Source organism: Pseudochaenichthys georgianus, chromosome 22, assembly GCF_902827115.2.
Source record: "Pseudochaenichthys georgianus chromosome 22, fPseGeo1.2, whole genome shotgun sequence".
Taxonomy (NCBI): Eukaryota; Metazoa; Chordata; class Actinopteri; order Perciformes; family Channichthyidae; genus Pseudochaenichthys; species Pseudochaenichthys georgianus.
The window spans coordinates 11,368,043-11,388,761 of NC_047524.1; the positions used below are offsets into that span (position 1 = coordinate 11,368,043).

At 39.6% G+C, this 20,719-nt stretch overlaps 3 protein-coding genes across 4 annotated transcripts; 2 read left to right on the forward strand and 1 right to left on the reverse strand.

The window, feature by feature from the left end:
* The first annotated feature begins 330 nt into the window (after nucleotides 1-330).
* On the forward strand, nucleotides 331-5,785 carry klhdc2 (kelch domain containing 2). Its single transcript, XM_034111265.1, has 14 exons — nucleotides 331-407; nucleotides 1,080-1,391; nucleotides 1,642-1,721; nucleotides 1,802-1,919; nucleotides 2,050-2,162; nucleotides 2,634-2,718; nucleotides 2,841-2,924; nucleotides 3,156-3,236; nucleotides 3,365-3,423; nucleotides 3,543-3,652; nucleotides 3,742-3,814; nucleotides 3,918-4,005; nucleotides 4,087-4,139; nucleotides 4,221-5,785. Exons 1-14 carry the CDS (start codon nucleotides 333-335, stop codon nucleotides 4,351-4,353), a joined length of 1,464 nt encoding a protein of 487 aa, XP_033967156.1. The 5' UTR covers nucleotides 331-332; the 3' UTR covers nucleotides 4,354-5,785.
* Nucleotides 5,786-5,851: 66 nt separating this feature from the next.
* Nucleotides 5,852-16,769, reverse strand: LOC117467567 (ribosome quality control complex subunit NEMF). The gene is made up of 33 exons (XM_034111260.2): nucleotides 16,712-16,769; nucleotides 15,552-15,627; nucleotides 15,368-15,436; nucleotides 14,843-14,945; nucleotides 14,542-14,667; nucleotides 14,277-14,428; nucleotides 14,103-14,170; nucleotides 13,885-13,974; nucleotides 13,744-13,817; nucleotides 13,577-13,647; nucleotides 12,869-12,944; nucleotides 12,585-12,725; nucleotides 12,273-12,481; nucleotides 12,021-12,194; nucleotides 11,867-11,930; nucleotides 11,662-11,750; nucleotides 11,440-11,543; nucleotides 11,278-11,340; nucleotides 11,060-11,172; nucleotides 10,403-10,460; nucleotides 10,255-10,313; nucleotides 10,054-10,174; nucleotides 9,729-9,966; nucleotides 9,575-9,617; nucleotides 9,453-9,502; nucleotides 9,119-9,260; nucleotides 8,526-8,603; nucleotides 8,177-8,392; nucleotides 8,009-8,044; nucleotides 7,758-7,864; nucleotides 6,351-6,394; nucleotides 6,190-6,269; nucleotides 5,852-5,941 (listed from the first exon to the last, which is right to left on the reverse strand). Exons 2-33 carry the CDS (start codon nucleotides 15,608-15,610, stop codon nucleotides 5,864-5,866), a joined length of 3,195 nt encoding a protein of 1,064 aa, XP_033967151.1. The 5' UTR covers nucleotides 15,611-15,627; nucleotides 16,712-16,769; the 3' UTR covers nucleotides 5,852-5,863.
* Nucleotides 15,774-20,519, forward strand: LOC117467569 (MAPK/MAK/MRK overlapping kinase-like). 2 transcript variants are annotated; one of them, XM_034111263.2, is made up of 12 exons: nucleotides 15,774-16,128; nucleotides 17,383-17,497; nucleotides 17,821-17,910; nucleotides 18,002-18,072; nucleotides 18,190-18,268; nucleotides 18,365-18,413; nucleotides 18,505-18,683; nucleotides 18,921-19,022; nucleotides 19,150-19,323; nucleotides 19,437-19,596; nucleotides 19,914-20,111; nucleotides 20,227-20,519. In XM_034111263.2, exons 1-12 carry the CDS (start codon nucleotides 15,870-15,872, stop codon nucleotides 20,302-20,304), a joined length of 1,554 nt encoding a protein of 517 aa, XP_033967154.1. In that variant the 5' UTR covers nucleotides 15,774-15,869; the 3' UTR covers nucleotides 20,305-20,519. The 2 variants fall into 2 exon arrangements, with proteins under 2 accessions (XP_033967154.1, XP_033967155.1); XM_034111264.2 differs by lacking the exon at nucleotides 15,774-16,128 and adding an exon at nucleotides 16,322-16,539.
* The last annotated feature ends 200 nt before the right edge of the window (nucleotides 20,520-20,719 follow it).

The window sequence follows — 20,719 nt, forward strand, 5'->3', positions numbered from 1 at the left end:
AGAATATATATATATATTTCAGCTTGCCAAAACATGATCTTAATACTCTAAAATGATCAACTACGGGGGTTAACAAAGTAAAGACCTTTACTTTGAAAATCACTTGTCAACATCTTTTAAACTACGATGTATTCGAAACTCTCTTCATGGATTAATTAATAGTACATAGTGTTTATCATTTTGTACGATATCGGATACCAGGTGCGTGTTAAAACCATAAAGCCCACCAGTTAGAAGAACAGAGATGGGTAGCCGTTTTTAAAACAAATTGATTCCGACCTTACCAAGATGGCGTCTTTAAGAAGACGATAACTTCCGGTCGTGCCCCCAGAATGCTTGTGATGACCTCAAATACATGGCGTACCTCTTTTGAATTTGCAAGAAAAACAAACATCTTACAATACAAGGTAACTGCTGGCAAGCTTATTTCTTACCCCTAACTACTAATGATGTATAGGTTAGCTTCGACACCAACGTGAACAATATAATTTGTGCGCGTTTATTGCACTGAATAGTCGGAGTGTTTTGTATGTTCAAATTAACAGACGCTTTGTTACCCATGCTAACCGTTTTAACTGATTAACAGCTGTTTCGGGCTTGCTACAATTGTGGCCAGGCATTTTTATCAAATATATCATAATTTAGGACTATAGTTCGTCCCCTCTTTTATTTGGAAGCGAAGCTACAACAATGTTTTAGTATCTTAAATAGTTAAGCTAACACAGTAGGTCAGCAGTTAACGAGCTGCCAGCTAACATTATCTGGTGGTTTATTGTCTTAAATTAACTGAAACAATATCAGTAAGAAAGAGACAAAAGTGGATTAAAAGGTGTGGATCCAAAATGAGTTTACAATTGCTTAGATACTGCAGTACCATTTTGAGGGACTAATTTACTTGAGTATTTAAACGTTTTGCTACTTTTACTTCTACCCCACTACAAATCAGAGGTAAACACTGTGCTTTTACTCCACTACATTTATTTAATATCTTTAGTTACTTTGCAGATTCACATTAATAACAGCTGATTAAAGAAACCCTATCAGCAGTTACTTAAAAGGTTTCTCTTTCTCACTGACAGGAGACAGTACAGACTGACATGGCAGAGAGAGTGGCAGAGATGGAGGAAGACATTGGAGACCAGCCAGCTGGAGAGGATGACAATGACTCAGACAGAGATGAAGAAGAGAGACTGTTTGCTTGGATGGTAAACGATGATATGGATCAGGACGAAGAGGATGAGGAGGAAGAGGAGGAGGAGGCGGAGGAGGAGGAGGAGGAGCCTTTGGACACTGAAGTATCTGAAACGTTTGAGGTGGATACACCAGCTGAGCGCAGTGGTCATATAGCAGTGGTTGACAGAAACATCATGTATGTTTGGGGTGGATACAAGGTAAGGAGCTTTATTAGATACATGCAGTGGCAGAGGAATTCATATATTTTTTTTTTTCCATTATTGCCTTGAAAGTAGAAGTAGAATGTGCCATGAAAAATAATAATCTAGTAAAGTTCAAGTACCTCAAAGTTGAACTTGCGTGAATTATTTGACTAAATGTATACTCTTACACTACAGCTCTGGAAAAAAATCCTTAAAAAACACAGCATATTTATATAAATATCATTTTATCCTCCCTCTGTACAAGAATGCTCAAAACCATGGATTCTTTGACTTGTATCTGCCGAAAAACGAGATCTGGACATACAACATGGAGTCAGGAGTATGGTAATTGATTTTATATTTAAAATGTATATTGATGCAATAGTCATGGGCCATAAATAAAATAAAACTCTAAATGTTCACAGGACAAAGCATGCAGCCGGAGGTAATCTGCAAACGTCCAGGTCGGGCAGCTGTGGGGTGTGTGTTGATGGAGTCCTCTACTTATTTGGAGGTCATCACGCCAGAGGGAACACTAACAGGGTATAGTTTGTGTGTTACATTGGTTAATGTCCTCTGTCATTTTGTTTTAAATCAAAAGACCCTCGAGCAGGTCAGCCTGCTGTCTGAGATTATGTTTCAGAACTCCTGTATTTTGTGCTGTGCTTTGCAGATATACTGCCTGCCCCTGAGAGCCCCCGTGCTTGTTTGGGAGGAAATGAGGGATCTTAAAGGACCCCCTCCATCCTGCAAAGACAAGCTAGGGTGCTGGGTTCAGAAAAACAGGTTAGTGATGACTGCCTTTTTTCTCTTGGATGTTGCTGTTAAGATGAATGTGTTCTGTGCTGATGCAACATCTGAATAAATGTTCAAAATCAGTCAAATTGTAGTGACTGGATTAGGAGTTTTTTTACTATCTCACTATATTTTAGGAAAAAACAGAAATCCTATGTGCCCATAGAAAGAATATAGTTTGATAATAAAAGGGATGTATCTTATTAACTACAAGACCATAAGATTCCAACATGTTAGACTAATCAAAACCAATATTGTGGTATATTTAGTTATCAAACTAAATCTAGTCTTTTAGCACAAATGAGCTACATCATTATGTTAAGTCTAAAATCAAGTTTCAGCCATGTGAAACGATTAACCATAGTATTAATGGTAAATACAAAATAATTAATTTGCAATCGTAATCACAGATTATCTTTGTGGATATCTTTAAGTGATTTTTGTCTGCTATTGTTTCCACAGACTCATATTCTTTGGGGGCTACGGCTACGTTCCGCAAGGAACACAGCAAGGGACTTTTGAGTATGATGAATCATCTTCACTCGTGGTAAACAAATATATACCGTATTTAATATAATATAAAATATTTTAAACGCTGCTCTTTCCTTCCCTTGTAAAGACACAGTTTTATAATATTCTAAATACATGTTTTTTGGTTTGCTACTGCAGTGGAACATCCCTGGAAGAGGCTGGAACAACCACATCCACATCCTGGACCTTGAGACGTCAACATGGAGCCAGCCCAAAACCAGGGTAAACACAAGCACTGACTAACAAGATCACCTCACACAACTTCATCACACACTCAACTCTCTGCCTACATAAAACAAAACCAAATAATGTTCTCCTCCTTAAAAAAAAGAAGCGTTATCCCTATTTTCCTGCCATAATAGGAAGTTGTTATTTTATTGCTACTCTTAGACCCTCACGTGGTAATAACTGATTTTTAAACCAATTTTACTCTGTTGATATGGCCTGATGTAGGGAAACGCCCCATCACCCAGAGCGGCTCATGCTTGTGCCACAGTTGGTAACCGAGGCTACGTGTTCGGGGGACGATACAAGGTAAGGAAAATCTAAACTAGAATTTCTCGCGTTGGGTGTGGTTTTGCCTCTTTGTTGTAAATTCTTCTCATACCTACGTGTTTACGATCACATAATGAATTCTAACGCCCATCTCCTTTGGATAATAGAACTACAGACTAAATGACCTGTACTACATTGACCTGGACACATGGGAGTGGCATGAAATGTAAGTTTGTTCTTCTCAAAGAGGAAAGAGTATAGTTTAAAAAACACCTTAATATCAGGTCATCTGTTGTGGATATTCAAAACTGACATAACTCTTTGTTGTGTTCTCCCCTGTCGCAGGAGCGTTCCTCAGCCTGGTCCTGTGGGCCGGTCCTGGCACTCCTTCACCCCGGTGTCACCAGACCACATCTTCTTATTTGGAGGTTTCACCACAGAGAGAGAGACTCTGAGTGAGTTTGACACTAGTTCTTGAGTAGCAAATACTTCCTCGTCACCTCAAAATGATCGCTGGTCTCAGAGTTATTATCTGTATTTTCAGGTGATGCTTGGCTGTACTATGTAAGCAAAAATGAATGGAAGCCTTTCAAACACAGTTACACAGAGAGTCCGAGGTAATTCTATCGTATTACTTTCAACACTTTTTAGATTAAGTTTTAGCCAAATGATCACTCATTAATGTGGCAGTGTGAGTGAACATTGTGCTATGTATTTCAGGCTGTGGCACACAGCATGCTCCGGTCCTGATGGAGAGGTGTTTGTGTTTGGAGGGTGTGCCAACAACCTTTTGTCTCATCACAGAGCAGTAAGTAATATTTAGTCCACATACTTTTTTTTTTACATTCTTTGAAGTCCCTTTTACTAAACTTTGTTTCCTACTCCACAGGCTCACAGCAACGAGTTACTGGTTCTGAACGTTCAGCCAAAATCACTAGTTCGGTGAGTGTGAGCCATATATATACAGCAGAATGTTATCCTTTTGTTATTTTGTACTTATGATGGCCTTTTCCCGCCCTTTAGGTTCTGTATGGAGGCCATTCTGCAGCATAGGGAGCGATTGTCTAATTACTGGGACTGCTTGCCTAAACACCTCCTGAACAGCCTCAAACAGAGGATGTCACGCGTCGACACACTGGAATCTCCTAGGCTATGAGAAACTCCAGTCCAGAGGATTGGATAATATACATGTATGTATGGATGAGTGTAATTGTCAAACCAGGTAGTCCTGTTAAAGCATAAGTTTAATGTGTGTGAACCAATTAAAAAAAGAATCTCCAAGCAATAGTGAACAGCTGTGGAAACGGTCTGAAGAGGGTCCAGACTGATGCAAACTCAAGCTGTCAGACCATCCTCATAGCTGTTCATTACCTTTTCTGTTCATCATACAAACCTTTAGAGGAGAAGCAGTGCCAGTGACGCACTAATGTGAGTGAGAGTAGAGATCATGCATTACAGTTATTCTTTGATCTGATTTCTTTGCTAAGCATACTTTCATTACTCTGAGAGGTAACTGAAAAGGTAAAAATACAAGTGGTTTTCATCTCGGTGTTCAAAGATAAATTGATTGCTACTTCTGTACTGTAAACAAACATTTGATTAAGATCAAACTTGACACTATGACAGCGCTTCTGTGTTTAGGATTCCAGTGAGGTTTTATTGTTTAATGCTTGAAAAATAACTTATCTTTTTGGTAAAACAATGTGTTGTGCGTGCCAGTGCAGTAATATTTACCTGCTAAACTTAGAATATAGACAGAAAATCCCCCTCATGCTTTTAAGGAAATCCACTGAAAGAAACCCTGTGAGAAAATCCATTGTGTTATTGGAAACATAATTAGTTTTGAAAAGGGGCAGGACTTCCCTTTCCTCCATAATGTGTTGGGACATCCTGTAGGATAACCCTAGAGTTCCAGTCCTTACACAAACGCCAGTCGCTTTTTAAAATTTGAATTTTCACTGGTCTTCCTCAGAAGTTTAACTGATTTGCTGACTAATGTCTTAACACTAAACGCATCGGTGACCGGCTGGAGCAGGTTTGCTTTAACAGTGCAGATTGAGGAAGCCTGTTGCTTTAACGTTTGGCCTGATCTTTAATATAGAGGTTTTCTAAATCCTGGATAATTTAGATCTCAGACCTAAAACTAGTGCTTTGTTACGCAAGACTATCTCCTCTGAAGTCACAGAAATGTGAATTTTTATTTATATATAGAGAGGTATTTATATATTTGTGAGGAAATGTGTGGTGGGTTCTTTTTTCCGAAAGATTTTTTTTTAAATTGTCATGAGTGGCCCCGGTTGCATTTTATTTTAACTTAAAAAACTGCGAGTGTATTGGATGATGAGCCAAGTTGCACTAAAACACCTGATGTCAGAAGGGCTTTGTTTGAATTTTGCCTGGTTTGCACAATGTTCCCTTGGTGTTTTGTATCGTACAACACAATGCATATTGTTACTTCATACTCACAGAATAAACGCATACCATAAGGTGTGTTCTGTTCAGCTTTGTTAATTTACATGTTTTCATTTTGAAGAAATTGTATGTCAACAAATACAATCAATAATTAAAATAAAATGATTGATATTCAACAGGAGCGCTGTACTGTGATGCTTCTTGAAATGGAGATAAGGTTGTCAGAGTCCCGTCAGGTTGTGTTCAGCCCTCTCTCATTTCTTCTTGGCAGCCAGCAGGTTTGGAGCGGACACTTTAACTTTGCCTGGCATGTTCCTGGATAGATCAGTATCCTGCAAAACGGGACGAAGACGGAGGGGACACAGTTTTAATCGTAACATCAAGAAAAATGAATTTCGAGATGAAGCTGTCAATTATTTTTTCCAATCTATAAATTGTTGGGAAATTAGTAAAAAATGAAGATGCCAAGGGACTCTTGAAAGTGCTTAATTTACATTTTATGACTTCAATAATCATAGTGTGCCATACAAATGTTATAAAACAGTCCCAAAAAGAGTAATGTATGTTAAGTAAACATTACCTTGACACTGCGCAGCAGGTCTTTTTCTCTGGTTGAGGCATCTCTGGCTTTCATGAAGCTGAGAACTGCAGTGCGTGCAGCTGGTAAGAACAAAAAGACAATCAATTATAAATAAAAGCAATTATTGCTTTACGAATATTAGAATAGATCACTATTCATACCTTTTCCTTTCTTCTGGGCCCCTGGAGTCAGTTTAACTTTGTGTCTGTGGAAAACAACAGACTCATTTAGCTCCTGCAAACCTCACTTTGTCACAAAAAAGTTCTGGGGCCTCATTTATAACGCCGTGCGTAGGATTCACGTGGGAAGGTTGCTTACGTAGTAGAAATCCAAAAAATAGGTACAGACATTTTCCGATTCACCAAACATTGCGTACCGGCGAGGAAAGTGCGGACAGCACTTCCTACGCCGGTTTCCCTTTATAAATCACAACCGACTCGAAATGCGGTGCAGCTTTTGCGGGCTTCACGTAACGCCCATATTTGCCTATAAATAGTCAAAGAAACGCCCATTCATTCATTTTGACTGACTGCATGAAGAAGATCGCAGGAAATGACGACAGAACAGCAAAAAAAGACATCTCACACCGTGTCAGATTTTGGTTATTTTGGGAGGTGGAGATAAATCATATTATTTGGTGGATAGCGTTTGAACCAGAGTAGCAGCATGGAGGTCGGATCGTCACCAAAATAGATAAATAAGTGGTCCGAAAAAGGTTCACGACAAAATAAATACACAGCCTTCCTCAGGCAGTGTGTTTATACCGGGGACAGGAGACCCCCCTTGATGAGAGACTGTAAGAAGTGATCGGGAACCCTGCCGGTGTGGAGTCATGACGACTGGATCTGAATTAGGCCTATGTTTTCGTATTTGGTGGTTTGTGTCCAAACTATCGAACAGCTGTGCGCAGCGTCTCCACTGCAGCAACTCTATATCCACCAGTTAAAGGAAATACAACTAATGTGTTGTGTTATATTAGCTGTACAATTTACCACATATGGTGTTCTTGGTTTCCATACCTCCTGTGTTTTATGAGCGACTTATGAAGTCTTAGCAAACGGCATAAAACATGATTAAACATGGTAGTATGTAAAACCATGCTCGTACAACCTATAGAAATGCAAAACCGCATCATTTATGAGAAAACATTTCACAACATTAGCACAACATATTCGAGGTGGTTTTAAATAACATATCCGTATTTATTTATTTCTCTAAGTTATGTTTTTGTGTGCACTGAGGAGTCTCAAACAGGCGTTTGTTTAATTAAGATTGGCTTTAATCAATGTTTGAAAATTAATTCTTCATATATGATAAATGAGGTAACATTTTATTTATGGTATTTCCACATATTTATCTCCATTCTTCCTTCTGCCAACGCGGTGTCGCAGTTTCTCGTCTCTCCCGTTTGTGTGCTTAGTGCGTACGCATGGGTTAGAGTTTGCGTGGAGGACCGCACGTTTTCCCGTCAAGTTAGTATTTTATAAATCGCAAACATTGCGTAGAAACTGGCGAACGCCATTTTTTGAGCGTATATCCCTTTATAAATGAGGCCCCTGAGCACATACTTGTAGTTGGTAAGGGCGGTGTATGGGGCGCAGACTGGCACCGCGAACAGCAGCACGTCTTCAGGATGAGGCTGGCCCGACAGAGAGGTGAGCAGAGTCTCCGCTTCCTGAGGCAGCACAAAGAAACACTGAAGTTAGACTGAAATAAAAGCAAACTGAATAGTGGATTTAAAGGCATCATGCCGAATTCACATCACCAAAACGTTCTTTTAATTGTTGAAGATATACCATGGTTAACAATATAAACCCACCTCTGCTCCAGGGTTGTCCAGGTCCAAATCATCTTCCTGAAAGACAGGACAACAACGTTTATTTACTCCGTTTCATTGTGCATGTTTTATAATGTGTGCATACAGCAGTATCTAATTCTATACAAAAAACACAAATAGTACATTTCGGACCCGGGTAGTGCATCGTACCTTGTCTTCCTGTTCTGCAGCACCTCCCTCCTCTCCGGGTTGTTTCTCCTCATCACCCTCCTCTCCTCCCATCTCTGTTTTTTTCACTGCAGCCTCCACAGTACGGGGTTTGGGAGGTGGTTTCTGGGGGAGAGGTTTCCTGACAGTTTCGTCTTTCCCCTTCCCCTTCTTTCCTTTCTTCCCCTTATTCTTCTCCTCCTTAGGGGAACCGGCTGACTGCAGAAGAGAGACACTTATTTATTAAGTCAGACTCAAGGACTGTGCACGACAGCTGTCAAGTGTAATGAAGTATTACATGTTACCATTTGAGGTGACATACAGAGTAATACAATATTTGATTCATCCTCACCCCGAGCAGCTGCATCATCAGCTCCCTGTCCTCGTCATCCTGGTCTTTGTACTTCTCCTTGATCTTCTTTAACTTGTTCTGTATGTAAGGAAAGGAAAGAAATACAGAAACAACACAGGGAATTAATGTTAGAGATCGGTTCTTTCTTTAAACTACTTTAGTCATTAAACAACTGATATCCTTTACATTATTTTGACATTGAGACGTTATTTCAGACAATTATTTCATGTCATAAATAAAATGTGTTTATTTTGTCACAGCTTTTACTTTAGTCATTAAACAACTGATATCCTTTACATTATTGTGACATTGAGACGTTATTTCAGACAATTATTTCATGTCATAAATAAAATGTGTTTATTTTGTCACAGCTTTTGATACTGCACAGATGCATTTCTGATCACAGCTTTCTTTTAGCTACAGATAATAAATGTTGCTTGCCTCCTAATCCCTAGTTAATTTACTATAGTGTGTTCTAGTTTTCCTTTGAAGCAATTCAAAGACGTTAAAGCACTGTATGTTGTTCACGTTATATGACAGTTATTGATCTGGTCCTAAGAGCAGAACATCTGATCTTATCTCACTCCTCTTACCTTTTGGCCTCTCTTGGGCTGCGGCAGGGAGGGAACTCCTCCACCTTTGGATCCCTGATCGACTGCTGAGCCAGCAGATGGAATCTCAGTCTTCTCCTCCGTGTCGCAACCTTCCTGTTTCTGCTTCTTCTTCTTGTCTTCTCTAGTAGCAAAGACAGTTCAGAAATATTTCTAAGGGCTACATACAATACATCCCTCTGTATATGACTTGGTAAAACCAGCCCACTGTCTAAACACTATCTGTTGCTAACAGCATCTTGTGTCTGTTGTATGTGCTGAACAGGAAGAAGTGCATGGTAACTGTAAGTTGTTATATTGAATTACATTCATTTACCTTTTCTGATTCACAGTCACGTGTTTCGTCACCTGTGAGTCTACTTCCCCCTGTAGAGAATTAATCAATTCCTTTATGATGTTACTTCCATAAAACAGTTGTAATATATAGCAATAAATTACCTGAGTGGTCACTTCCTTTTTAAAGCCAGGGTTCTGAGTATTCCTAGAAATAAGGAGATACACTTTCATTGTCTGTTGGAACGATTTAAGAATGTTGGAAGTTGGTCGAGGCCTTTACATTTGATCAGTGTTAGCATTGTAAAGGTAACATTACCTGCTGGGCTGTAAGTGAGAGAGGGAGATGGTCGTATCTGGAAAGCTGAATTCTTCACTTTCCTCAGTTTTCATCTCCTTCTCCTCCTCGCTGTCTCCGTCTCCTTCCTCCATGTTTTCCTCCTCAGGAACAGCGGCCAGTTCACTCGCACCATCATCTGCCTTTTTAATCTTTTCGTCCACCTCTCCATCTCCTGCTGCTCTTTCCTCCCCCTGGTCTTCATTACTGCTGTCATCACCTGCAAAAGCAAAAATAATCAGCTTTAAAACCTGATCATAGTTTATGCATACACAGTTATTAGAATGAATCATTTGGTGTCTTCAACCTATCAGCTCCTCTCCCTCCTCTAACAGCTCGGCAGCTCTGGATGAGACGTCCTCCATGTCCTCCTCTATGGTCTTCACCTTTCTCTCCCCTCGGTGCCGAGACACGCTGTCTTCGTCGACCTGCAAAGAGACAAGCCTGACATTTAATCTTTGAAGACAAGGAGTTCAACATGTACTCGGAGCTCATGGAAGTATTTTACCTTGAAGAGGAATCCAAATCCCATGATCAAGTAAGAAGGTGGCAGAAAGTTTTTCTTTCCTGGTGAGAAACGTGTCGAATGTTAGGTCCTAGACATCAGCATAGTGTTCGGTTACAAAATGTGTACATATTTAATTTCAGTGTCATACCTCTGATCATGAAACTTCCAGTGGTCAGATACTCTCCAGTAGGAGCAGTCTTCGACACCTGAACACAAATTATAGATATAAAACAGCTTATAAATAAAAAAATATTCAAACATGTCTACTATATCAAATCCATTGTTATTATTATGTATTTGCTGCATGTATCCTTTTTTCTTTTGATTCCCCCTGTCTGATAAAACACCCTGTATCTGTTTTATATTTGTTATTTTATAGATGTGCATTGGAAAATAAGAGTTGTTAAAATGCTGTGATATAATGCATTGATCTCTTTGTAGACTTTTTTTGCCCCTATTGATTCAACATTAAATATGTTAAAGTGACTTTGTGGAGTTTTTATTACAGAACATCAAAGAAAAAACACAAGTTAACAGCAAACCTCTTAGCTTGTTAGCAGCCAATATATAACTTTGTTATAAAGTCAGCTCTAATCATTTAACTTACTAAAATAATGGCATGTGGTAAAATACATACAATAATACACCTTATATAATTTTGCCTAATTATAATTTACAGGAACTGTGAAATACATTTAAATAAATACATATTAATTGCATATATTAGTATTATATTTGTTATATGTGATATAACACACAAACATGACAAGCTAGCATATTTAGTGGCCTGCTATGGATGACTCACCTGATGATGATGAACCCACCAGGCACTGGTGACGATTTTGGCATCCCAAGCAGCGCTGTAGCACACAGACATGGTGCCAGTTTCTGTCAGGGTACGAGGGGGGACGGGGATACCTGAGGGAGCAAGATGGAGAGGCGGAGACACACAAAAATGAGTGGGAAAATTAAGCATGTTCACAAACTGTAGGTCAAGTAGCGAATGGAAAAGCAAAGGCTTACCTGAGGGGTTTTTGATGACACAGCTGGTTGCTCCATGGAGGTCAGCATGAACATAGATATCTCCTGAGAAAATAAAGGCATGCATGAGGGGATAAACTAGATCTGTTTGGAAGGAATATCATTTTCTTAAAAAGAAAGAGTGTGTTGAAGTTCATTCATTACCTGCCCGGAGGTAGCGCTTGACAATAATCTCGTTCTGCTGCTGATCTCTTCCTGCGATGATGAGATAATTCTCTGAGCTGATGAACCACAAGAACTTCTCGAACCTTCCAGAAGAAGTGAATCAGTTAACGGAATAAAGACTCTGCTGCTTGTCATGTAAATATAAAAATACTACATCAAAGTCTGAATATGTAGAATTAAAAATGGTGATGTGTGTCTTACCAGTAGACTTTCCTGGCCTTCTGAATGGTGGTCACAGTCTGAACCTCTTTCAGGGTCTTCTGTGTTTTTTTCTCCGCAGATTTCATAGCCTTGAATGACATAAATACATCACATTAACACACTGCAATAAATCACTGCATTTTTCATATGAACAAAGACTGGTTCTTGCCTAAAACCTGAGTGTAGAATCAAACAGTTTTCTTACCTTACCTGCCGCTTCAATGGTTTTATGTTCCTTCTTTTCAGCAGTGCGTTTAAAGTCATAGTACCTAAAGAACACGATGGCAAAGTCCATCAGCTGTGAAAACAGCAACACACAATGCTCAATTCTGTGTTCGAAGGATTATGTTTGAACCTACTTTTTGGCATTGGCATAGGCAGATAGGCCAAGATCCACATCCACCAGCATGGGCTTGTTCCCTTGCAACTTCTTGTTCTGTCCTTTGTCTTTATTTTTGTTTTTCTTCCCTTTTTCCTCCACCGCATCTTTTTTCTCTTCCTCTTCCTGGTCTTCCTCAGAAACATAGGGGTTCCTAGGGGGAAAGACACATATAAGCACATAATGGTCTAACAATAGGCAGATCAGTTTGTGGGATTTCAGATGGTCTCACTTTAAGAGCATGGTGATATGGTTGGTCTTCAGCTTCAGGTCCTTGATGGCGCAGGCGACCGGGTCTCCAGCAGCTTGTGCGTCTTTGACGATAGTCCCGATCTCAGTCCAGTCCACCTGATTGGCCAGAGCACTGCGCACCACCTGCAGCGCCCTCTCCACCATAGGCAGGTTCATCTCCACAAGTTCACCCTTTACTCTGTCTACCTCCTGCAACACACCAGACAAGATTTGATATATTTGAAGCAAAGTCAAATTGAATTACTGTTGCATTCTTCTCAACACCAACATTAATGATTGCAGTGATGCTGACCTGAGCTTGGTGCAAAGCCTCCAGTCTCTGCACATGGTCCTTCTTAACATTGTCCAACTTCTTCATGGCCTGTTTCTCCTGCTGCAAGGCCTTCATGTCAATCCTCTGACTCTCCACCTTAGAAAAGAACTCGTCCACTGCCTGAGTGAGTGGATCACAGTAGATCAAGATCCAATAATTGTCAAAGGTGTGAATTCACATTGTTAAGGAGAAAGGATTAATAGTCTTTTTCTAAACAAGGCCTCACGAAACTCAACCAAATTAGAAGCTATGCCATTATTTACCTTATCAAAAGTATCAAACTCCAAATAGGGGCTGTTAGCATGTTGGGCAAAGAGGAATGGGTGGAATTCATCATACCTGTAAGTACACATCATGAAAATGAAAAAGGTAGCTTAAGTAACATATCATGTATTAAATGTGCCAACTGCTAGGACTGTCTTAGGGAAGACAGCTTTTAGATGCGCAGCTCCTCTGTCTTGGAATAGTCTGCAAATTAAATGGAAACTGAACAATCTGGTGCCACTAAATGTTTTTAAAGCTCGGTTGGATGCTACTCAATCGGAAGCTATTGGTACCTGCTTATGTGGATAATTATGTAAATGATGCTGTATGATGTCCTTTTGTTGTTCTGTTTATGCTTTTATGTCTCATGTGGAACTACTTGAACAGGTCTCCCTTGGAAAAGAGATCAATGATCTCAATGGGATTTTATCTGTATAAATAAAGGTTTGAAATTAAATGAAATGAAATTGAATAGAGCTGAAAAACGTAGTAACTTTTTTGATAATCAATTAACTGTTTCATGCAGAAATTGCAGAAAATACTGTCTTCAGTTTTTAAAATGCGGAGATTTCATTCTTTTCTCTGCTACTTTTAGTTTTTGGACTATTTTCTGACATCTCATAGACCGAAAATATATAAAAGTACCTAGGACATAATCAGCAGATTAATCGGTAATTAAATAATTGTTCATAGCAAACCACACATACGTTAGCAGTTCTTCAGTGGGTTTGCCTGGGGTTAAGCTTGGTTTCTTCTCACTCTTTTGAATGATGTAGCCCTTGAACAAAACAAAGCAGAGTTTGTGAATACAACACATCTATAACAACATCCCAAGGACCTTATAAGTACATACTGTTTATGAAAGATTCTTTACTTTGCCACTGAAGTTCTCAGTCTTCTCCATGTAGGTTTCTGCAGTCTGCAGGGCTTCCAGGATTTTAGGTGCAACTGAAAAAAACATTTAGATCAAATACTGTGCTTACAGAAAAACTGAATAATGGTGACCTCTACTTACCTTGGGCAGCATCAACTTGGCTGTCAATTTTGACAGAGCCCAGCAGTCCCGCCTCTATCAAACTGTGTTCTATCAGAGTGGCTCCATAAGCTAGAAGTGTGTGAGGAAAGAACACCAAACATGGTTCAGTCTGTTGATTTTCTGATACATGATCAACAAATAAACTCAAGTGTATCTGTTTCAAGTCAAACATTTCAAACTGGGGGCTGTCTACTTACTAAGGTGAGGGTTCAGGACCTTTTTCACTTGCTCTCCATTAGTTGCTTTGCTGAGGATTTCAGTGAGTCTGCATGAAGTAAGAAAAAAGAGAGAAACACTCTAGTATAAGAATAATATGTTTACTGAATTCTGAAGGATGCACATTTAGTTTAACAAGCACTTGTAGCACTTACCGTTCTAAACTGATGAGCGGTTCAGGGGGTCGGGCGTTCTCCACAGGGTACCGCTCTCTTACAGCAATCTTCACATCCTCTTCTGCCTCCGCTGTGCGAAACCGCAGCAGGTTCAGGATGGTGTACTCATGGTCTGCAAGAATGACATTTCCCTGCAGATAGATATGAATAGAGCAACAAATGCACACACAAAACATGTCATGGTTCAGGTTTAGAGGGTTTATGATCGAACGTTAAATATGTGCATCTCAAAATGCTCTCTCACCCTGTCATACAGTTCAATAATCAGGTGGTAGGCAGCCTCGTCTGAGCCAAACTGGAGGTCAACAATCCTGTCAATCCCGAGCTGCTTAACCTGGGTCAACCGCCGTGACCTCAGGTGTTTTCGGCACTAGAGAAAGAGATGTTTAAATACTCAGTTCCATCACTACTGATACATACTGTATATGGAATTCTTGGTGAAATCTGACTGACAAAATATTATAAAAGCCTAAAATACAATTAAGACTATACAGTCATGATAAAAAAAGTTGTTCAGTGTTATTCAATCAACCAGATGTTCATACTTTCATTGCAAAGCCTGAAGGCATCATGTTCTTTGGCCATTCAAAGTCTGTGGAGTGAATACGAGTCCCAGACTCAATCAGGATAATAGCTTTGAAGTCAGGCCTGAGAAAAAAATTACACACTGAGTTAGCTTATACATAATGACTGAAAGGTGGAATATGAGAATGTATATTTAGCAGGTTCTGTACTTTTGTGCAATTTTGAGGAACATAATACTGTATACTTCTACTCCACAAGGTTTTTTGTGTATTGTAGTATTGCACCTTTATACATTTTCTTGCCAGCTGACAGCTATAGGAATGTTCATACAAAACGTATAGTGAAGTGAGCTTATATAATTTCAGTGAAAAGGCCACTGCCACCACTGCATAATTGTAATGTAAATATAATCACAATTTAAAAACAGATATTGTATTTGCAATAGTGTATTTGCTTTCTTGGCATGGATACTCTAAAGCTAGTAGCTACATGAAACAGGATTGAAACTTTTGGAAGCAAGTTTTCCTCGAACTGTCTGTCCTTACTTTTGCAGTCGGATAAGATACGTCTTGTTGTCGATGTCGTAGACGTTGTTTACTCTCATGCCAATATAGCTGTGAATGAATGAAGCAACAATAAATGAATGGTTCGTCAGCATTAGCAGCAACATCCAAATGAGCGATAGTTAGCTTAGCCACCTGGCTACTGGCAATAACACATATCACGTACTTAGCATTGATCTCGGCAATAACTGCCCTGATATCCATGGTGGTGAATCTCGTCTTCATGGTGACCGAGAAGTTGACTACAATTAGAGAAAATAAATGTAAACACTGAGAAATTCACATGTCTAGTGCAACATCAGCAAGGAAAACATGCAGGGGGACTACTGAACATGCGTACAAATGACAAGTTTCTACGGAAGCCGAGGTAAATCAAAATAAGCAGGTCCACGCCTTTTCCCCCACACAGTAGACGAGGGAGAATAGAATGCATTAATTGTGTACGTGGTGCAATGGTGCCTGGTAACGTTATGCTTTGACATGAATGCAGTTGACCTGTGATGCTTTTGCAGGGACTCGTTATTACAAAACTAATGGTAGGCTCTTTAGCAATAAAAGTGCAATTCTAATGATGCACTACTCAAACTGGCTTATTGGCCTGAAAAACAGGGTAAGCCTTCGAAATGCACGCAGAACACCACCTAACATCGACTGGGGAAATGTGGTCGACTTGCAGAACAATAACCCGCAGCCTAAGCAGAAGATACACGGGGTTACGGTCACCAACCATCTCTGGAAAAAAGGTAAGGATGTGAATTAGGGTTGATATATAAACACCGTGGTTTAAAAAAGTGGGCCTGGAGCGAGACAAAGCTCGAATGGTATTTTTTGTCATGCGGCAGGATATAGTGTGTTGTTTCTTTAATTCTGGATATTTTAAACGGTACCGCTAGAAACAGGCAAACAGTTTCCAGTTTCCTCCTCAGGTCAGAGTGGAGGGCGAAGGCGTGCTCCGTTACCAAGGCGACGGTCAGCTAACAGGGCTTGCTAGCGGGGCTAGGCTAATACCCGTAATGCGAGTTTCGTGTTCTTTTGTCACCTCGATGTGCAGGAAAACAATACTTTTCAACCTTTACGTTGACATGTTCTATCCGGATACGTATGTTAGGGATAATCGACTTACATGTGGCGGATAAGACACAAAGGAATGAATTGTAAGTGGTGAGATACCTAACGGCTGAGCAGCGTGATGACAGGTCGTTAAGGGTCCTCTTCACAAAGAGAACCTATGTTGCTGTTTTACGCTTAGTTTTTAGTTTTGTTTCAGGAGATGTTTCCGAAAATGTTGACCACTGTGGACGTGATGTTTTAGATACCTGACCTTACCTTGTAATAGTCAAAGGTCAATGACTGAATTCCGGTTGTTTTTTTCAGTTGTTGTACAGTTCAATTAGTTTGCGTTTAGTTAGCTTGTTTGAGCGACAATCATCTTTAAACAATAATGATTATGATCTTTCAATTGTTTACGGAACATAAGCCAGTATAACTGTTACCTTCAACTGAACATCAGATTCAGATGTTATGGTTTTGTTTGAATTTAGTTAAATGTAACCGGGGGCTTTAGCAGACAATGATAACTGAGCTGCACATGATTAGTTGTTGCAAGTTGTGTATTGTTAGGTTGTAACTGAATACATTATGCTCAGGTACTTTTAGATCTATCAATTGTATGCTACTTTATATTTTTCCACATGTTGTCCTTTAAGTAAATATTTATAATTTTGTACCTGTGCTTGACAAATTATTTTTCAATGCAATACTTTTACTTGTAACAGTGTATTTGTACTGCTATTTTTACTTAAGGAATATATCTGCATACTTCTATACTGTCTTGTGTCTATCTAATTATTTTTTGACAGAATGACCCTTCATTGTATGTGCTTCTGAAGTGATTAGAGGATTAGTCAAAAGAAACAAATGTTCCCATAAATATAATGTAGAATATAAAGACAATGTTTTCTTTAATAGTCCCTATTCTTATTTCTATTGTCTTTCAGGCTACAAAACAATCAAGAAAATCGGGGAGGGGACATTTTCCGAGGTGGTGAAAACTCAGAGCCTGAAAGATGGGAAGTTCTACGCATGTAAAACCATGAAGCAGACAATTAACAGGTATGTACTCTGCAACAAAAAGGTGTCCTTTAACAACCCTGTTGTGTATGGACACTTGTAACTGGAGTCATCAGCTTGACAACCCGTTCACCTTAAGTATTCTTTTAGATGTCAGCTTATCCGTCTTTGACCTTGTACTATGAGGTAACAATAGACATCTTGAAATGTGAGTGGGCTGTTATCACAAACTGTGCCCTTTAAATCGGTTCTATCCTCTTGTGTGTTACAATGCCAATAAACAGCACAAATGTAATTTTAGTACACAAATAACAGCAATGTACTGTATATGTACACTTATATGCCATATCTTCACTGTCATCAAGTCTGGAGCAGGCCAATAACCTGCGGGAAGTCCAGGCAATGAAGAGACTGAGCCCACATGCAAACATCATCCAGCTACATGAGCTGATTTTGTGAGTATACTAAGTGGTGTAGATTGTGTTAGTGTATTGCCTCAGGCGTATTTCATGCTGCATGTCATATTCATCTAATGCTATTTTTCAGTGACAAAGAAACTGGAACTGTGTCTTTGATTTGTGAGCTGATGGAGATGAACATCTATGAGTTAATTCAAGGTATGTCTGCAAGTAGGAGCATATAAAAAATCGCAAAATGGAAACTTGAAGTTGAACACAAGTGTTTCTGTAAACTGTGTGTGGATTTTTGGCTCATATGTTATTAATTCCTTACAGGGAGAAAAATGCCACTGCCTGACAATACAATAAAGAACTACATGTACCAGCTTTGCAAGTCACTTGAACATATACACAGGTAGTTATGAAAAAGCTTCAGTTCATGTAATGTTGTTAATTAAAACGCTAGTAACTGTTTTTAAATTGTTTTTCCCATCTTCCTTTTTTTCCCAAGCTGTGGGATATTTCACAGAGATGTGAAGCCAGAAAACATTCTCATCAAAGTAAGATACAGTTTTATAACAATTTGCTTTACTTAAACATAGCAGTGGTATTCTATGTTTTTATCATAAAAAATGCTTTGTACAATTGCAGCAAAATGGTCTGAAGCTTGGCGACTTTGGCTCGTGTCGCAGTGTTTACTCCAAGCCCCCCCACACCGAGTACATCTCCACACGCTGGTACAGAGCCCCAGAGTGCCTCCTCACTGACGGCTACTACGGCTTGAAGATGGACATGTGGAGCGCTGGTTGTGTCTTCTATGAGATCATGAGGTATCACTACAGGGGAAGGGCATTTCTCTAATACCTAAATAGGACAACAGTTTGTGAGTCAAAAAGACAGAATAGGAACACTCATAAGATTATACATGACAATGTTATCAATGTCTGCCTTTTAGTTTTTCACATTCTAATAGATTGAGCCTGTCTGCAGCCACTAGCATAAACAAATATTAAAGAAATGCTATGTAAATAGTTTGGTTGTGACAGTCAGGTACCTGTGTGTTTCAGCTTGAATCCTCTCTTCCCTGGAACCAATGAGTTGGACCAGGTTGCCAAGATCCATGACGTGTTGGGGACACCGGAAGAAAGTATCCTCCAGAAGTTAAAGCAGTAGGTGTTCCTCTTTTAAATATGTCATTTGAAGGGTGTGTGTCATTGTTACATTGTTACAGTAGGTGCAGACACCTTGATTTGCTTAATAAACAAAGGCTTATCATTCTTTCTTAATTTCTGGCAGGTCTCGAACTATGCAATTCAACTTCCCTCCTAAAAAAGGCAGCGGTATCTCACGGTTACTCCCTCACTGCCCGGCTCCAGCTCTGTCACTTCTCTATCAGATGCTCGCCTATGACTCTGATGAACGCATCACTGCAGAAACAGCCCTGCGGCACACATACTTTAGGGAAATCAGGTAAACCATGCAAATTAGAATTATTTCATCACCTTAAGATGAGAACATTTCAAATCGGAGACAAAATACTTTTAAATGTAATAGAAGTCTCCCTTGCTCAATGTTTTCCCCAGGCTGGCAGAGAAGAAAGCCGAGACGCTTCACAGAGTTTCTGGGACTATGGATGAACTAGACAGTAGTGGGACGTACAACTCCTTAGATCACATCTGGCGTCCAACCAGACTTGGCAAACAGCTGAGGGGAAGACACACAAGGCAAACCCCTTTAATAAGCGTAAGTCAGAGTTTAGGGAGAGACCCTTCAATTGATTCTGACAGCAAATGGCAAACCTGTATTTAAAATAAATATATATATATATATATATATATATATATATATATATATACAGTAAAATGTGGATTTGGATGTTTCCTTCTCTACTTTTCTAAAAAATAAAGACCATGTTATGTAAGCAAAATAGCCAAGAGGAAAGCCAAAATTGACCAGTTAATGAAAAATGATGCATTTGTCGATTGATTTCAACTAAAGTAAGTTGTCAGAAATATGAATACAACTGCTTTGTTTTCATGCGATACTTCCACCCTCTCCAGCACAACATGAAGCATGTAGCAGAGCCTCTCATCCGACGGAACATTCCTCATTACCCTGCAGAGCTGCCCAAGCTCAACATGGTAGTACCAGGACCACAGATGCCTTTCCCTGTCTCCACTCTGCCTGCGTTTACCGTCACCCACAGAGGCACACTGCCAACCATCCCATCTAAAAAGTGCCAGACAAGGTTGTCCAAGGTAAACACAGGAGTGCTGCACAGATATCAGGCTTTTTACATTACAGTAATTTAATGTACCTTGGTAGTTCTTTCAGTTTTATTTGGCATTCACGCTACATTTCCTTTCTCCACAGCCCAGAGATGAGTCGCATCATGCTGCTTTCAAGACCTACTGCATTCCACCTGTGGATAGGAAACATGGAGGCTGCTGAGAGCCAAAACACTTCCAACGTTTTATTCAAATTTGCCTCTTTAAACAGGACGGATCAGTACTGTCAAACACATCGTTGAGAGGACAATGTTTGGACAGGCCTGATGTTGAAATCTGGAAAGAAAACACAAACATGTTTCACAAGACGATGCAACAAAGACCGCCAAGCCTGTCGTCATAGCAGCTAGGATAGCTACATTAAAGCGTTCAACCCCCCCCCAGAAGTTCAGTGTGATATCTTCACAAACAATATTAGAGGTCAATACTGTCGTTTTGTCATGACCTCAGTGTTACCTGAACTGGTAAGTGGTTACATGTTTACAAGTGTTAAAACATATTTTTTCTTATGATCTTATTACACAAGCTAAGCAATTTGAAAAACATAGACCACTTGCTGTTTGAAAGATTTGACCAGA

Coding starts and splice junctions, on each gene's coding strand:
- LOC117467567 (XM_034111260.2), bottom strand. CDS start 15,610: ATGAAGACGAGATTCACCACCATGGATATCAGGGCAGTTATTGCCGAG. Junction 14,668..14,842: donor CTTCAGGCTTTGCAATGAAA/GTATGAACATCT, acceptor CTCTTTCTCTAG/TGCCGAAAACACCTGAGGTC. Junction 10,461..11,059: donor GGTGGGTTCATCATCATCAG/GTGAGTCATCCA, acceptor ATTTGTGTTCAG/GTGTCGAAGACTGCTCCTAC.
- klhdc2 (XM_034111265.1), top strand. CDS start 333: ATGCTTGTGATGACCTCAAATACATGGCGTACCTCTTTTGAATTTGCA. Junction 2,719..2,840: donor ATGAATCATCTTCACTCGTG/GTAAACAAATAT, acceptor TTGCTACTGCAG/TGGAACATCCCTGGAAGAGG. Junction 4,140..4,220: donor CAGCCAAAATCACTAGTTCG/GTGAGTGTGAGC, acceptor CCCGCCCTTTAG/GTTCTGTATGGAGGCCATTC.
- LOC117467569 (XM_034111263.2), top strand. CDS start 15,870: ATGCAGTTGACCTGTGATGCTTTTGCAGGGACTCGTTATTACAAAACT. Junction 17,911..18,001: donor CAGCTACATGAGCTGATTTT/GTGAGTATACTA, acceptor GCTATTTTTCAG/TGACAAAGAAACTGGAACTG. Junction 20,112..20,226: donor GCCAGACAAGGTTGTCCAAG/GTAAACACAGGA, acceptor CTTTCTCCACAG/CCCAGAGATGAGTCGCATCA.